Genomic DNA, 18,768 nt, shown 5'->3' with positions numbered 1-18,768 from the left:
ATTTGATAACTTGCTTATGTGAAATGAAATGAAAATCACTTATTGTCACAAGTAGGCTTCAATGAAGTTACTGTGAAAAGCCCCTAGTCGCCACATTCCGGCGCCTGTTCGGGGAGGCTGTTACGGGAATTGAACCGTGCTGCTGGCCTGCCTCGGTCTGCTTTCAAAGCCAGCGATTTAGCCCTGTGCTAAACAGCCCCAGTGTAACTAGGGCTAATATGTGTAACTATTTTCTCCTCTGATGGACTCCTCTTTAATTTTGTTGTCGTCAGGTTTTCACATTTGACTTTTCGCATACTGCAGTGAGCCTACCTCAGATTTGCCTCCCAAAAGCTGAAAGAATCTGATGATCAGTCTAATTAAAAAAATTAATTGAGATGTTATGTAAAATACTGCACTTTTAATTCCCTTCTAGGGTTTAATAAGACAAGTTTTCTGCCCTTGTTGGAATTTGCCTACACATCTGTGTTGGCATTTGATTTCTGCCACATGGCTGATGTTGCCACACTGGCACGACACCTATTGATGCATGAGGTTCTGGAGATATGCGAGCATGTACACAAGCAACTGGAAGAAAGGAAAATTACAGTGTACCAAAAAGGAGATGTGAAAACTCTTAATTCTAGAGTCAACACCCCAGATGCGGAGATGCCTATGGATGTTAATACTTTGGAACATCAGGAGCCTGAAACTAATGAAAATGTTGCGGATGGCTCCATAACCATGGTACTTCAGAAGTCTGTAAAAATTCCTGTACCCGCTGAAGCCCCTCCATCCAGTATGGAAGATGAGACCCGAAATGAAGCAGTAGTGCATGAATCAGAAGAGACACCGGCAGCTGAAGAACTGACAGTTCAGCCAAGTCAAGATAGTCTGGAGTGTCCTGCAGAAGGCAATAATGATGAAAACAGCCAGGCTAATGACAAAACTGAACCCGTGGAGTCCACTATAAGTGTGCCAGATCTGGAAAGCACAGAGACTAATGCCAAGGAAGTGACAGAAACTCCCACTGATGATGTACAGCTGGACACACCTGTTGTTAATGGGAATGAGAATGAAAATCAAGTCAAAGAGGAGTCTGTGGACACCCTGAATAGCAATGTGTCAGATGTGCCAAAACGAAAGCGTGGTAGGCCACCAAAACTGCACGACAAACAGAAAATTCCGAAAGTTGCTGTTGCTTCTTCTTCCAAATGCCTCTTAGATGATACTTACAAAAGCAGGTTACGACAACGTACACTGGCTGAAGGTGGATACATTCGATTGCACAAAGGTACTGAGAAGAAGCTGAGGGCCAGGAAAACTAACCTGAAATCTGCAACACAACAGGTATGAAATTTTAAACTGTGGACTATTAAGGAAGTTTTGGGTAATGGGTATTTTGCAGATATAATAATCCAAGTCTATTATCATGTTTACTTAATGTTTGTAGTTTACTACATACACTCCTTGTCTGATTTTTGCAGAATATTGGGTTAAGCAATATTAAGACCCTGAATACAAAGCTTCAGGAAGCCCTCAGTTGTGGTTGCATTCCTGAAAATTGTGACTTTAGGTGAATCCTGGGTTCCCATCGGAAATAATACTGAAGCAAGAATTAGGTTCCTTTGATTATGCTAGGCAAGAAATGTCCAGTGTAGATGTTGATCTATCTATCGTTCAGCACAGTGCATTCCTAATTAGAATAATTTGCACAATAAAATAAATCACTGAATATAACAGAAATGCTATATGCATTCAAATTAGATAACACTGAATCACCAAACAAGCCAGGAGTAGCTCAGCATCTGTGCCTCACCCCCCACCGCACTCCTCAACCTCCACTCAACTTTTGCTTACTTTTGTCTCTCCCTATCCCTCTCTCTCTCTCCCCCCCCCCCCCCTCTCTCTACCTCTCTCTCACTCTCTTTTTCTCTCCCCCTCTCTCTCTCTCCCCCTCTCTCTCACCCCCTCTCACTCTCTCCTCCCCTCTCTCTCTCTACCTCTGCCACTTTCTGTCTGCCCAGAGTCTGGTCCCCTTTCTGACTGTCTACAGGGACACCTTACCAAGCCCCAACTCTGGGTTACTCATATTTAATCACCTGATCAGTGGCTGGCAGCGTCCCGACACTGCCTTGCGTTCCTATTCCTGGATGTCAGACCTCACACTCTCCCCGCAGCCTGGGCCTGACTGCAGCAGCGGCTCCAGCAACAGAATGTAGCAGCAACTGAGCCAGTGGGGGCCAGGGCCAAGATGCAAACCACATAAAACTGAAAATGGTGAAGCAAATTGATTTTTAAAAGATTCTACAATGAAAAACATTAAAGCAAAATGATTTTACATGGAGCGACTTAGCAATAATTTTCTCTATAATTAGAAATGGTTGGGGTTTATTTGCATTGTGAATGGCTCAAAATGATCAAGAATACGGCTGCTACCAGAGATCTGTTGTCTTTGTGTGTCACGCTCATCTGTCTTGCGCCAGTGTCGCACAACCACTGTGACTTGTCTACAACCACTCTGCGAGGTCCAACTAAGCCATAGTCAACTTCTCTTTCTGCTGCCCTCCACTTTGCCCTTTATGAGCGAGCTCTAGATTTTCAGCTCTGATTAAATGGCCAATATAATGACATTTTCTTTTATTTTGGAAGAATTATTTTTCTTCTTGCAATTTCAATAAAGTGAGCTGTTATCTAAAACAAATAAAAAAGATGGTTTCTCCATCAGTGCTTCACTGAGTACTTGAGCCACAGGGACATACTAAGTTTACTGATAGTGAGTGGGTGTCACAATTGGCTTGACCTATCTTGACCGAAACAAGATTTTTGCAGCTGATCCAGTTCCTTAGGCAATGTTAAACTTGGGGGTTATAAAAGAAAAATAGAAACAATATAAGTGTTTTACAGAGGGAGTGTTGTACCCCCTTCAACCTGGGAGGCCAGTGACTGAAATGCATATTCAGGGATTGATTGAAAGGGCAGAGGAAAACTTGTGCTCTGGGCCTATTTACTTGTCAACATTTTTTTAACCTTTTGTTTTAACGAGTTGATCAGTCTCTCAGCAGTCAAAGATAGGTTTCAAAAATAGGCTCTGTTAAGAGATTATTTAACAAGGTTTGCGCTCCGCTTTAATAGACCCAGTATGATTTTTTTTCAAAGGCAGTGAAACTACTGAAGCACTGTGCGGCTTTTTGACAGCTTTTGGGCTGATAATAATGTGCATAATATTCCTTTGAGCAAGAGAAATTATTTAACGTCAAGGATATGTGAAGTATGAAACATACTTTATGTATAAGTTCCAGTATAGATTGACTTGTGGGGAAACACTTTTTCCATTTTGGTTGAAATGAGAATGTAGTGTGCTTGATTCTGTGACAACTCTCTAGCCCTGAGTCAAAAACTTGTAGGTTGAAGCCATCCACCTGGACTTAGCACATAATCTTGGCTGACATTTTAATAGTACTGAAGGAGTGCAGTATTATCACAGGTTCTGTCTTTCAGGAGGCATTAAACTACCTATGATGTTTAGAAAAATCCGATGATGCTATTTGAAAAAGAGAAAAGTGTTCTGGAAATTATCTGAGGTTGTGTCAGACTGTTCACAGACACAATGAGCTTTGAACCACATCCATGCTGTCACTTAGACTGCCTGTTCCAACCTCGATTATATCTCCCTGTCTCCACCCCAACTCTTCTTGTCTACTACTGAAACCCTCATCCATGTCTTTGTTACCTCCAGACCTGATTATTCCTGGCTTGTCTCCCACATCTCCTGGGTGAAATTCCTGACTGACTGGATGGGAGTGTGGGTGGGGCCAAGTGTGAGTCTGACTTACGCTAGATTGCCCTTTCCTCACTCACTCTCACCGCCACACACCAACACATATGCACGCACTCGCACCCACATACACTGACCCTCCAACATTCTGACAATTTTTTTATTGCTTACTCTTTTTTTAGCACAGCAATTTATTGCTATGACATTGCTTTAAACTGTAAATTCATTTCATTCTTTTAGCAAACGTTATCTTTCTGAAATGTGTTCATCTTTCCAAAATATGCTCGTTCGCCCTTTAGTAAGAAAAACATGCAAATGTGGCCCCCTGAGCGAAAAGGTGTTGGACAATCCTGATGTGTCATCACAAAATTGAACCGTACGGTGCTCTGAAAGCCTATAAAATGAGCTGAGTTTGCATTACTTAAGCCTTGTACTTCTTAACCCACTAACATGTGAAAGTATTTCTTCCCCAGGTTGCCCAGAAATTGGTGAAGAGAGGTAGAAAGATGCAACCAAAACGAACAGCCATAGAGGGAGATGATGTAGAGATGGAGCATAAATGTAATGAGTGTGGAAAGACCTTCCCAAAACGTTACACCTTGATGATGCATATCATGACCCACAACAGAACCAAAGAATTTAAATGTCCGGTAAGAATTCTGAGGAATAAAAAAAAATCTAATTCAATAATTATTCTAGTATTGCCTGTGTCGCTGATGGAACCAATTATTTTGGTTCTGTGTAGTTTCTGTAAACGTCCACAGAATCCAAATTTTAGACTCAGCAAAATTACTTGTGTAATAATTTTACTGTCTTCATTCCAATAAAGCTGCTCATTTGCTACTGTACATTATTGTTACCTGCAATAAAGGTGTTTTTTTGCACCTATTAGTGAATGACTGTCCTGATACTTCAGATCTGTAGTAAGGATGGCGAGGAAGAACAAGACATATCGGATTTTTTCCAAAATCGGTGAATTATTTTATTTATGGCTTCAAAATTAAATCTTTAGGCATTATATGGTACTGCTCCATATAGATCTACATCTAATTTGTACTGAGTTAATTCATGATAATTCATAATAATTTTATGAGGGGCATAGACAGAGTGGATAGTCAGAGGCTTTTCCCCAGGGTAGAGGGGTCAATTACTAGGGGGCATAGGTTTAAGGTGAGAGGGGCAAGGTTTAGAGTAGATGTACGAGGCAAGTTTTTTACGCAGAGGGTAGTGGGTGCCTGGAACTCACTACCGGAGGAGGTAGTGGAAGCAGGGACGATAGGGACATTTAAGGGGCATCTTGACAAATATATGAATAGGATGGGAATAGAAGGATACGGACCCAGGAAGTGTAGAAGATTGTAGTTTAGTCGGGCAGTATGGTCGGCACGGGCTTGGAGGGCCGAAGGGCCTGTTCCTGTGCTGTACATTTCTTTGTTCTTGTTCTTTGTTCATCCTAACTCCATTGTGCATGTATGAAATGAAAATCGCTTATTGTCACAAGTAGGCTTCAAATGAAGTTACTATGAAAAGCCCTTAGTCGCCACATTCCGGCGCTTGTTTGGGGAGGCTGGTACGGGAATTGAACCGTGCTGCTGGCCTGCCTTGGTCTGCTAACATCTATGATTGAGCTTGTCTCTGAAACTTCCTATGATGCAACAACACACATTCTGGATGTCCACAAATAACGAATGGCTTCTTGAGCTAGGTATCAAATGGCAACTGATGCCTCTGGAGATGTACTGCATTACTGAAAGGAGGAAGTATTGGCAGAAGAAAACAAACTTTTTGAATTTCCAAGTCAGGGGCAATTTAGCATGACCAATCCATCCACCCTGCACATCTTTGGGTTGTGGGGGTGAGACCCACGCAAACACAGGGAGAATGTGCAAACTTCACACGGACCGTGACCAGGATCGAACCCGGGTCTTTGGCGCTGTAAGGCAGCAGTGCTAACCACTGCACCACCCTAGAAGAAAACAACCTTGGCAATTAAAATTCATGCAATCTTTGAAGTTTGCATTCCTGTGTCAAGACTTTTTCTACTATGACAGCAATCTTAGTTAACTATTTCCCTATTGCTTTAGCTCTGTGAGAAGGAATTCCTCTATAAAGCGTCACTCCTTTCTCATCTTCTACGGCACAAACGGAACAATGAGCAAATAGATGAGAGTCCTGGAGGAAGGACAAAGCGACAGTTCATCTGTGATATCTGCGGAAAAACATTGCCCAAGCCATATAATCTACGACTTCATATGCTTAAACACACAGGTGTCAAGCCACATGTGTGCAAGGTGAGAATCTATTATGATAGATTTCAGTTCATATTTTAAAGAGAACTTCAGTAATAGTGCCGAGAGATATTTTCCTATGTTTAAAAAATACTATATAAATGTACATTGTTGTAGTGATGAAGGAATTGAGTGAAACATAAAGCTAGGACCAGCAGTATTTTTTACATTATAGACACTTGACATGCTCAGTGTACAGAGGGATCTGGGTTTCCTGGTACATGAATCACAGTAAATTAGTATGCAGGTATTGCAAGTGATTAGGAAGACAAATGGAATGTTGTTGTTTATTGTAAGAGGAATGTAATATTGAAATAGGGATGCTTTGCTACAGTTAGGAGAGACTAGAACTAGTGGACACCAAATAAAAATAAGGGATCCCCATTTAAGGTAGAGATGAGAATCTTTCCTTTGAGAGCCATGAACCTTTGGTATCCTCTTCCCCAGAGAATGTTGGTAGCAGGGTCAATGAGTTTATAAGGCATAGTAGATAAATTCTTAACTAAGTTGGAGTTGTAGGTTATGGGGGTAGGTGGAATGTGAAGTTGAGGCCACAATCAGACCAGCCATGATCTTATTGAATGCTGGAGCAGACTCGAGAGGCTGAATGGCCTACCGCCGCTTCTAAATCGTATCAACATAAAATGTGGTGTAAAATTGTTCAGTTTCTTCAAATTAATACAATCAACCCAATGTTCCAAGAGTTATAGCTTCCATCTTTAAACAAATCATTAAGTCTCCAAGCTTGATTTCAGGTCTGTACTGGTTAGCTGGTTTCCGCTGTGGAACTGGTAGTGATGCTTTAGTTGTCCACTGCACTATTATGTCAACAAAGAGAAAATTGGCAGAATTCCCTCTTATTTCTGTACAGTGACGAATGCAGAAACTGTTTGAGGACTGGAACAGGTTTGACTTGTGTTTGAATAATGGCACAGTTTGCGATTCAATAGACTATAAGATATAGGAGCAGAATTAGGCCATTTGGCCCATCAAGTCTGCTCTGCCATTCAATCACGGCTGATATATTTTTCATCCCCATTTTACTGCCTTCTCCCCATAAGCTCTTCTGCGGCAATGAGTTCCACAGATTCACCACGCTCCTGGCTAAATAAATTCCTCCTCCCCAGTTTTAAAGGATCGTTTCTTCAGTATGAGGCTGTGTCCTCTAGTTCTAGTCTTTCCTACCAGTGGAAACATCTTTTCCACGTCCACCCTATCTCAGCCTCTCAGTATTCTATAAGTTTCAATGAGATCCCGATCCCCCCCCCCCATCCATCTAAACTCCATCGAGTACAGACCAGGAGTCCTCAACCGCTCCTCATGTGGCAAGCCTTCATTCCAGGGCTCATTCTTGTGAACGTCCTCTGGACCCTTTCCAAGACCAGCACATCCTTCCTTGGATACGGGGCCCAAAACGGGCCAATATTCCAAAGGGGTCTGAGCAAAGCCTTGTATAGCCTCAGAAGTACATCCCTTCTCTTGTATTCTAGCCCTCTCGAAATGAATGCTAACCTTGCATTTGCCTTCCTAACTGCCAACTGAACCTGCATGTAAACCTTAAGGGAATCCTGAATGAAGACTCCTTAGTCCCTTTGTGCTTCAGATTTCCGAAGCCTTTCCCCAGTTAGAAAATAGTGTGTGCCTTTATTCTTCCTACCAGCGAGAGAGTCAACACATTCGTCGCAGGATTGGATGACTTTAGATTGTTATAATATAAAACAGAAAGAATGTTCCAGTGTTTTAACTTCATTTTCTCCATTTTTTAGATATGTGGAAAGACGTTTGGCTATAAACATAGTTTAAGACTGCACATGGCTCATCATGAGGGTAAAAGGGAATTCAGTTGTGAAGTATGTGAAAAATCATTTGCTACAAAACGTAGTCTTCAGGAACACAATAGTGTTCACACAGGTAAGAAAATAAAGGTGTGTCAGAAAACATAGTTGATAGTCCATGGTTGATGGGGTGGGCAGCACGGTGGTGCAGTCGTTAGCACTGCTGCCTCATGTCGCCGAAAACCCGTGTTCGATTCCGGCCCCGGGTCACTGTCCGTGTGGAATTTGCACATTCTCCCCGTGTCTGTGTGGGTCTCACCCCCCACAACCCGAAAGGTTGTGCAGAGCAGGTGAAATTGGCCACTCTAAATTGCCCCTTAATTGGAAAAAAAAAGAATTGGGTATTCTAAATTTTAAAAATAAATAAATAAATAAAAAAGATAGTTGATGGGAAATGTGTGACTTCCTTATTTCTGCTCCAGTATAATTTCTGCAATAACAGTCAGATGTCAAAACTAGAAACATTTATGGCACAGAAGGGAGCCATTTGGGACAGAGATATGGAATTCCTTTCTTAAACCTCTCTTCCTTTCTTTTAAGAAGTTCCTTAAAACCTACCTATCACACCAAGCTGTTGGCCATCTGACCTAGTATCCACTTCTGTGGCTGTGTCAGGTTTTGTTTAATACTATTCCTGTGAAGCAACATTTTTAATGCGTTGAAGGCACTCTATAAATATATGCTGCTGGTGATGTTGACCGGTAGTGTATTATCCTTCACAAACTTTAGCTAGCTTTCAATGGAGTTGATTCCACCATTCAGCTCTGTGGAAGGGTGGTTTCCCTTCCCATCCTTGCATAATTGCCTTTCAAGTTATTCAGAGATCCACTCTTGGCCCCTCCTCTTGCTCTTTGTTGCCCTTGACAACAGCTTCCTGAGACAGGTGGTCAGCTTTATTAAGTCACTTATGCAAACTGTACTTCATGAACTCTCCCTTGCTTGTCCTGTGTTGAATGTGTCATCCATGGCCTAAAAGGTGGATTTTAAGGAGATGTTGCAGGAGGAGAGAGAAGGAGGTGGAAAGGTTTTCAGATTGGAAAGACCCAAATCAAAGCCTTTGTTCCATGTAAAAATTTGGATTTTGATTTGTTTGTTGTAACATGTACTGAGATACAGTGAAAAGTATTTTCCTGCGTACTGCTCAAACAGATCATTTAGTACATGAAAAGAAAATACATAATAGGGCAACACCAGGTACACAATGTAAATACATAGACACAGGCATCGGGTGAAGCAGATAGGAGTGTAGTATTAATCAGATCAGAGGGTTGTTTGGGACTCTCTTAACAGTGGGGAAGAAGCTGTTTTCGAATCTGTTCATGCAAGCACTCAGACCTTTGTATCTCCTGCCCGATGGAAGAAGTTGAAAGAGTGAGTAAGCCGGGTGGGAGGGGTCTTTGATTATGCTGCCCGCTTTCCCCAGGCAGCGGGAGGTGTAGATTGAGTCAATGGTTGTGAGGCGGGTTTGTGTGATGGACTAGGCGGTGTTCACGACTCTCTGAAGTTACTTGCAGTCTTGGGCTGAGCAGTTGCCATACCAGGCTGTGATGCAGCCAGATAGGATGCTTTCTATGGTGCACCTGTAAAAGTTGGTAAGAGTTAATTCCACACTCTTCACCATTCACTCTCTCCCTTTCCGTGGCAACTGTCTCAGATGAAACCAGATATTTTGCAACCACAATCTGAATTTTCAACCTTATTTCCTCTCCATCACAAGGATTTCCTACTTCTGTCTGCTTCTATCCTGGCATCCATAGCTTGATATTCTTATTTTCCGCTTTTGGGACATTTCCTTTAAGGCACTGCAGAAATGGAGGATGGAAAACTTTGGATAAAATGTACTTACCCTTTCCTTTCCTTTCTATTTAATTGCTTTCCCTCGAAACTGCAAGGTGTATCACAGCATCTGATCTAAATATGTTAAGTATTGGTGCGATTTTATGGTCACGCTGTGCCTGAAAGGCAATTCGCCACGGCGCAGCGTGGCCAATCGAAGCTGGGAGGCCCTGCTGCCGGGATCTACCTGGCATGCAATGCCTCGAGAGATCATGTTGCAATGTAAATTCTGCCCACTGTGGACAGGATCACCTTTTAGCAAATCTGCATATTAAAGCGAGACAGCTAATCTCCCTTTAATGTACAGATTCCCGAGGTACCCGAGCCATGGGATCAATCTCTCTCACCGCAGAGACCTCGGGTACTGGTCTCCACAAACGGGAGGGCACTCGCCTGGGTCTCTCAGAGGATCGGGGGGCCCCGGGTGCATGCTCTTTGGGCAGGGTGGTAGCCTGGCACTGCCACCTTGGCACTGCCAAGGTGCCCAAGTGGTACTGCTAGCTGACAGGGCCACTGCCAAGGTGCCAGGCTGGCCTGGGGTGCCCTGCATGGGCGTGTGGGGGGTGCCGGGAACCTCCCATTGTGCATTGGAGCTGAGGGAGGGGCCGCTTCAGGGGTTCCAGAGATCGGGATGCCATTGAAAAATGGCGTCCCGATTTCTCACTACACTGAAGAGTTCCAGCGAACAGAGCTCCTCAGTACACAAAATATGGTTGTGTGCGGCCTCAGCTGTGCGTTCCCCGCCAAGGTCCCCTATCTAACGCGAGTGTCGTTTTATAGCGTTGTGCTTCTTGGTCCTGTGTGCGCTGGGAAACAAGTAGCTAAACACGCTCATTGTGGGACTTTGTTTCCATTGGTTAAATCATGTCATAGTATTTGTACAGTTGTGTTCAAAAGGCATTCATTAAATTTTGCTTGGGATGTTGATATTAATTGTTTCAGGTGAATCTAAGTACCTCTGCTCAACTTGTGGAAAATGTTTCAAGCGGGCCTCTGGTCTTAGCAAGCACTTAAAGAGACATTTGCCAAAGCCTGAAGTCAGAAGCTTTCAATGCACTCAGTAAGTTGGCAGAATTAGTTGATTTTATATTTATGTCTTGTGACCAATAGAAGGTATAGTAGCAAAACAATTAACATGTAGAGATTCCACATTGACGAAGATAAGATGCCTGAGGACTAGAATGTAGAAGACTTGGCATGGATACTCACTATATGATATTTACAATTTGAAGTAAATTCTTCAAAACCATCTTGTACAATAAGGATGTATTGGGCTTCATTCTAAATTATGGCTGACCACAATCACCACCCACTTGCAACTTCCATTACTTTACAAGGTTATGTAGTGTGGCTATTTATTTATCTAGGATAATTTCTACAGGACCATTCTTTGTCTTCATGCCATGTGATAATTTGGCAGAGCAATTGCTAATTTCCCATTTAAAGAAACTGTCCGTTTTCATTCTGTTGATTTCAGTGGAATGAAAATTTTACAGGTTCTATAAAGAGTAGAGGATCTGCTCCTCCAAATTACCATCCAAGAGGTACAGACAGAAAAGGATTCCCAGGGCAGCACGGCGGCGCAGTGGTTAGCACTGCTGCCTCACGGCGCCAAGGTCCCAGATTCGATCCCGGCCCCGGGTCACTGTCCATGTGGAGTTTGCATATTCTCCCCGTGTTTGCGTGGGTTTCACCCCCACAACCCAAAGATGTGCAGGGTAGGTGATTTGGTTATGCCAAATTGCCCCTTAATAGGAAAAAATGAATTGGGTACTCTAAATTTATTTTAAAAAAGAAAAGGATTCCTGCAAGTCTGTGGAGGTGAACATTTCCTGCAAAATGATAGGTCAGATTTCATTGTTTCACTGGAAATTAAACGGGGATAATCCAATTTTAGATTGAGATGTTTTGAATGTTAAAAATTCCAATTTAAGTGCACCTTCACTAGAGTTCTTGAACTCCTTCATTTATGGTTAATGATTTCTATTGTTTTTGCTTCTGTGAATTGGGGTAGAGGAGCTGAAGGGAAAATGGAAAGAGGAGCTGGGGGAAGAGATTGAGGAGGGGCTGTGGGCAGATGCCCTAAGCAGGGTAAATTCCTCGTCCTCATGTGCCAGGCTTAGCCTGATTCAATTTAAGGTTCTACACAGGGCGCATATGACGGGAGCAAGATTGCGCAGGTTTTTTGGGGTGGAGGATAGGTGTGGGAGGTGCTCGGGAAGCTCGGCGAACCACACCCACATGTTCTGGTCATGTCCGGCACTGTATGAGTTCTGGGAGGGTGTGGCAAGAGTGGTCTCAAAGTTGGTGGGGGTCCGGGTCAAACCAAGCTGGGGGTTAACTATATTTGGGGTTGCAGAAGAGCCGGGAGTGCAGGAGGCGAAAGAGGCCGACGTTCTGGCCTTTGCGTCCCTAGTAGCCCGGCGTAGGATTCTACTTATGTGGAAAGAAGCGAAGCCCCCGGGCTTGGAGGCCTGGATAAACGACATGGCAGGGTTCATCAGACTGGAGCGAATAAAATATGTGTTAAGAGGATCGGCTCGGGTTCACCAGGCGGTTGCAACCGTTCCTTGACTATCTCGCGGAACGATAATGGGAAAACAGAAAGGACAGCAGCAGCAACCCGTGGGGGGGGGGGGGGAGGGGGTATTATCCTGTGTTTTTGTTTTTTGCCAGTTGTTGATATTTGATATTTGCTTTTTGTCTATCTCTTTTTTTCATTTGTTGGTAGTTTAAGATATTATTTAAATAATGTTTAATGCATATTCCTTTATTATGTTGTAAAAAACGGAAATTCTCTATTTGAAAAATGTCAATAAAATATATTTTTTTTAAAAATGAATTGGATGCACTAAATGTATTCTAAAAAGTTGAAATATTTTGTAAAATTACTAGAATTAAGTTTTCATACTATCAGGTTAATACTGTCTACTGTCAGTGTTAATAGATATAAAACTTGAAAGGAAATGCCTTCTAACAAGTTATCTTTGTTTTCTTCAGATGTGAACGAAGTTTTTATGAAGCACGGGACCTGCAGCAGCACTTGTACAAGCACCTCGGGGTGAAACCATTTCAGTGCCAGATCTGTGGAAAGTGCTACAGCTGGAAGAAAGACTGGTATTCTCATGTGAAAGCGCATTCTGTTACAGAGCCATATAAGTGAGTACAGTTATTCATGCCCAGAAAAAATATTTTTAATGTGATAAGTAAGTTCCATCACAGAAACTCCCGTTTAAAATCATGGTACATTAAAGTGATAAATAAATTGTGAGTTGGTTTGATTGTCAAAAGAATACTTTAAAGCATGTTCATTATTTCATCTGAGAAGTCACAAATGTTTGGATTGCTAGCTGGAAGAGTAGTTTATACTTTTTCCAGTTTTCTGTCCTACTCTTCTGAACTCTTGATTCATGGTGAGATTTGCGTTTGCCAAGGATGCTGGGGCCAACTTTTGCACTGCAGGTACAGTGTCTGAAATCCAGCTTTCCAAAAACTGGACATTTGTTCATTATTATATGAGTAAAATAACTGACTAGCTTGTTCGGCTCGGTGCTGTATTGGCACGATTTATTTGTTTTTGCATCTGTCTTTTCCCGTGTGACCCTTGACCCAACCTACCCAAACCACCTGACCTGAAAACTAGTAAGATCCAAAATCTGGCACAGACTCTGTTCCGAGGTTGCCAATTTTGTGACACTGCCTGTATCACTATTGCTATTGTTGAGATCACCTAACCTGGATCCTCCCTCACCTTGTAAAGTTTAATAACACATCATGATTGAATTCACCTACTAATCATTTGTAGGGAATTGAACAGTGTGTTAATTAAAATTTACTTTAAACATAATTCTTACAATTGAATTCAAGGAAAAGGATTTTGATATTCAACAATTCTCAAGTCATCCTACATTATTTACGTGATGCAGCCATTAAAAATGACGTTCCCATCGATTCAGCCTGTTACTTGAATTTATTTTTAATTTGAATGCTAGTCTGTTTTTTTGCAACCAAAATACAGCTGCTATTTCTAGCAATGCAGTACTTCTTTGTACATTCTACTCCTGCTTCTGTCAAGTCATTTGGAGACTATTGGGACAAGCAACCTTTTCTTTGGAAAACCGAAATGATCTTCAATGAAAAGTTGTTGAAATCAGTTTAGATTCTAGTTGTCCTGTAGCATGCCCATTCAACTTCCTACAAACATGAATTAACTGCTGGATTTAATTTAACTTTCAATTTGGCACACATTTAAGAAGATTTTTTTCCTAAATTAAAAAAGGATTGCAAAAGAGGGCAGCAATATGCTTTCTCCATCCTTTTGTATATAGCAATAGCATTGTGCGTCCATACAGCAGGTATAGCACAGCTTGCATTCTTGTTTTCCTTGATCACAATTTTGATTCTATTATTCAGGTCATCAAACTAATTTTCAATTCATAAAATGATACAATTTACAGTGCAGAAGGAGGCCATTCAGCCCTCGGAAAGAGCACCGTACTTAAGCCCACGCCTCCACCCTATCCCAGTAACCCCACCTAACCTTTGTTTTTGGACACTAAGGGCAATTTAGCATGGCCAATCCACCTAACCTGCACATCTTTGGACTGTGGGAGGAAACTGGAGCACCCGGAGGAAACCCATGCAGTCAAGGGGAGAATGTGCAGGCTCTGCACAGACAGCGATCCAAGCTGGGAATCGAACCCGGGACCCTGGAGTGTGAAGCAACAGTGCTAACCACTGTACTACCGTACCGCCAAATATTGCCAAACAATATTCATGCATCTGCTAGGGCAGAGATGCTGGTGCTCTTCTTTATATTTGTCCTGGATTTGACAGACTGAGAAAATCAATCCAATTTCACCATCAACCCAGAAGCCACATGGGGTTGCTGGGAGAATTTCTTCTGCTTATTTAGTCAGTAAAGTATGATCTGGGTGAGAACTTTACCTGCTACTAATGGAAGGAAATTTTGTGGTAACCATTGCAGATAACGTCAAGGTGGCACAGTAGTAATGTCACTGGACTGGCAATCCAGAGACCCAGGCTAATACTGTAAGGACATGGCTCCAAATCCCATCAGAGCTATCAAAGGAAGAAATCTGGAATATGAGCACGGTAGCACAAGTGATTAGCACTGTGGCTTCACAGCGCCAGAGTCACAGGTTCGATTCCCTGCTGGGTCACTGTCTGTGCGGAGTCTGCACATTCTCCCCATGTCTGCGTGGGTTTCCTCCGGGAGCTCCGGTTTCCTCCCACAGTCCAAAGACGTGCGGGTTAGGTGGATTGGCCATGGTAAATTACCCTTAGTGACCAAAAGAGGTTAGGAGGGGTTACTGGGTTACGGTTGAAGCGAGGGCTTAAGTGGGTCGGTACAGACTCGATGGGCCGAATGGCCTCCTTCTGCACTGTATGTTCTATGTCTATCTATAAAGCTATTCTTGGTAAAAGTGAGCCATGTCGATTGTTGTAAAAAAAAAAAAAATCCATCTGGTTTACTAATGCACTTAAGGGAACGACATCTGCTATCCTTACTTGTCTGGCCTACATGTGACTCCAGGCCCATTGCAATGTGGGTGCCTCTTAAATATCTTTTGAAATGGCCTAGCAAGCCAATCAGTTATATCAAACCGCTGTAAAGCCTAAGAGGAATGAAATCGGATGGACCACACACATCAATCTAGGAGCCATAAATAGCAATGACACACTCAGCCCTATCGACACTGCAAAGTTCTCCTTACTAACATTTGGGGACTTTTGCCAAAATAGGGAGAGCTGTCCCATAGACTAGTCAAGCGTGACATTGTCTGTAAGCCATGATGTGTAGATGCCGGCGTAGGACTGGGGTGGGCACAGTAAGAAGTCTTACTTGCCAGGTTAAAATCCAACAGGCTTGTTTCGAATCACTAGCTTTTGGAGCACAGCATATTCGTGCAAAAGATAAGGTTTAAACATTCATAATAATCTTAAGTCAGATGCCGGGTGAATGATCCATCTTCCCAGAATCATAGTTGCCGGTCTTCAACCTATTTGATTCACTCCAGATGATATCAAAAAATGGCTGAAGTCATTGGATACCGCAACAGCTATGGGCTCTGACAATATTCCGGCAATAGTATTGAGGATTTGTGCTTCAGGACTTGCCACGCCCCTAGCCAAGCTGTTCCAGTACAGCTACAACTCTGACATCTACCCAACAATGTGAAAAGCTGCCCAGGTATGTCCTGTACACAAAAACCAGGACAGATCCAAACCAGCCAATTACTGCCCATCAGTTTACTTGATCATCAGTGAAGTGATGGAATGGGTCTTGTGGTAGCATGGCCCCTTTAAGGGAGCAGGCTTCATGGACCACATGACTGGCTCGGGACCATTCACACATGGGCGTGCAAATCCCAGCCAATGGGGAGTTTGTGCGGCCTGGGAGCAGGATCCCAGGCAGTGCGGACAAGGGAGCTGAAGTGTAAAAACCTGTTATACAGTGTTACATACCTATTATCTAACTGCCTTTAGCATTTCATCCATAAACCCCTTTGTTTATTACTGGAAGCCTCCAGTGTATGTCTCAGGTCACCACAGTCAGCAACAATGCACTCAAGTTGCACTTGCTTAGCAATAACCTGCTCACTAATTTAACAATCTTTATTATCACATTAACACTGCAATGAAGTTACTATGAAAAGCCCCTAGTCGCCACACTCCGACGCCTGTTTGGGTACACAGAGGGAAAATTCAGAATGTCCAAATGACCTAATAGTACATCTTTCGGGACTCCGTGCAGACAGCGACCCAAGTCGGGAATTGAGCCTGGGACCCTGGTGCTGTGAAGCAACGGTGCTATCCATTGTGCTACCATGCTCAGTTTCGGTCCACCAGGGCTACTCAGCTGACTCATTGCAGCCTTGGTTCCAATGTGAACAAAAGAACTGAACTCCAAAAGTGAGGTGAGAGTGACTGCCCTTGGTATCAAGGCCGCATTTGACCAAGTGTGGCAGCAAAAAGCCCGAGCAAAACTGGACTGATTGGGGATCGGGGGGGAAACTCTGCTGGTTGGACTCATACTGAGCACAAAGAAGATTGGTGTGGTTGTTGGAGGTCAGTTATCACAGCTCCAGGACATCACTACAGGAGTTCCTCAGAAGAATATCCTAGGCCCAACCATCCTCAGCAATGACTTTCCTTCCACCATGAGGTCAGCAGTGGGCATGCTGATGACTGCACAATATTCAGCACATTCACAACTCCTCAGACACTGAAGCAGTCCATGTCCAAATGCAGCAAAACTGGACAATGTCCAAGCTTGGACTGAGAAGTGGCAAGTAACGTTTGTAATAGGCAATGAGAATCTATCCATTGTCCCCTTGACATTTAGTGGTATTACCATCACTGAAGCCCCCAATATCAACATACTGAGGGTTACCATTGACCAGAAACTCAACCAGACTAGCCATACAAATACTTTAGCTACAAGAGCAGGTCAGAGGCTAGACATTTTGCGGCGTGTAATTCATCTCCTGACGCCTCAAAGCCTGTCCACAATCTAAAAGGCACAAGTCAGAAGTGTGATGCAATACTCTCTCCTTGCCTGGATGAGTGCAGCGCCAACAACACTCAAGAACCTCAACACCATCCAGCACAAACATCCAAACCACATTCATTCACTCCCTCCACCACCAATAACAGTGGCAGCACTGTGTATCATCTACAAGAGACAGCACCTTCCAAACCCACAACCAATACCATCTGAGAGGACAAGGGCAGCAGACTCATGGGAGCACCATCACCTGCAAGACCCCTCCAAGCCACTCGCAATCATAACTTGGAAATTTATTGCCATTCCTTCACTCTTGCTGGGTCCAATTCCTGGAACACCCTTCCTCACAGCACTTGTGGCTGTACCAGCACCACATGGACTGCAATGGTTCAAGAAGATGGTTCACCACTATCTTCTCAAGGGCAAGTAGGGGTGGACAATAAATGCTGGGTTAGCCAGCGATGCTCAAATCCTGTGAGATTAAAAAGAAACCTTTACACTTGTGGAGGTGCTCAGTGCTGCCATCTTTAGAATCTTGAGGCACAGTTCCCTCTCCACAACACCATGCATATAGACCTGTGCAGGGCTGCCTTCTGGCCTTTACATATGTTGGGTTTCAGCAGTGTTGTGTTGGGTGAGGTGGAAAGCTAATCTTGCAGAGGTAGTTGCGATATATCACTTAGTGCATCAGCGGGCACTGCAGAGTGACAGTTGAGGGCTTGGTTGAAATGGCTAGCCCAGCATTCCAGGATTTCTGCCAACAATATTATTCCATCTTGGTTCACAATGAGGACATGCCACTTTCCATTTGCAGCCTTTTGTTTGTCATTGAAGTGCTTCATGCCCTTTGGATTAGGGATGGTTGCAGCATCTCAACATTCATGTTCACCAGTCCTCCTTCATTAAGTAAAGCTTAGTTCGAGCTTGCTGCTTTAATCGTTGTGGTGCAGTATTCGGCATCAAACAACTCATTATTGCAGGAGAAGTGAGGAGCCTGCACAGAGGCAAGAAGCTATTTGATTGTTTTTCATCGTTATCATCAAACGTTTTACATTTAATAAAACTAAGTACTGCTGCGAAGATGCTGAATACAACTTTCCCTGGAGTTTAACTGCGTGCTACTTGTAGGTGAAACTTGATAACTCACTTCATTTTAGTACTTTCTCAAGCCTATTTGTTAGCTCAACACAACTGTGGTTGTTCTCAACTGTATGCATGTTCTTCCGCATACTGTTTGTTGCAGTACTGCTAGGGTATTCAAGCAGTGTGGCAGGGGAATGTATAATTTGTACAACACTAAAGGCATCTTCAACTTTTATTGACTCCATGAAAAAAACCGAATACAGATAGCCAATGTCACATGCTTGTTTGTTAATTTTGTATTATTCAGCTACAATTGAGGACATTCATCTGAAATATTTCTTTGTTCTTTACTGGTGAGCCTGACGTCAGTGGTAGGGAAGCTGCTGGAGAAGATACTGAGGGATAGGATCTATTCCCATTTGGAAGAAAATGGGCTTA

General features: G+C 43.1%; 1 protein-coding gene across 1 annotated transcript in view; it reads left to right on the top strand.

Annotated features, from left to right (window-relative positions):
• zbtb11 (zinc finger and BTB domain containing 11) overlaps nt 1-18,768 on the top strand; it is a 46,509-nt gene that overhangs the window by 11,660 nt on the left and 16,081 nt on the right. The window contains exons 4-9 of the mRNA XM_072513588.1: nt 416-1,329; nt 4,231-4,407; nt 5,842-6,048; nt 7,812-7,956; nt 10,659-10,776; nt 12,717-12,875. Coding sequence (XP_072369689.1) covers nt 416-1,329; nt 4,231-4,407; nt 5,842-6,048; nt 7,812-7,956; nt 10,659-10,776; nt 12,717-12,875 — 1,720 coding nt within the window. The remainder of the gene's footprint in view (nt 1-415; nt 1,330-4,230; nt 4,408-5,841; nt 6,049-7,811; nt 7,957-10,658; nt 10,777-12,716; nt 12,876-18,768) is intronic.

The sequence above is a fragment of the Scyliorhinus torazame genome, chromosome 8, assembly GCF_047496885.1.
Source record: "Scyliorhinus torazame isolate Kashiwa2021f chromosome 8, sScyTor2.1, whole genome shotgun sequence".
Lineage (NCBI taxonomy): Eukaryota > Metazoa > Chordata > Chondrichthyes > Carcharhiniformes > Scyliorhinidae > Scyliorhinus > Scyliorhinus torazame.
This window is presented reverse-complemented; position numbering and strand designations above follow the sequence as displayed.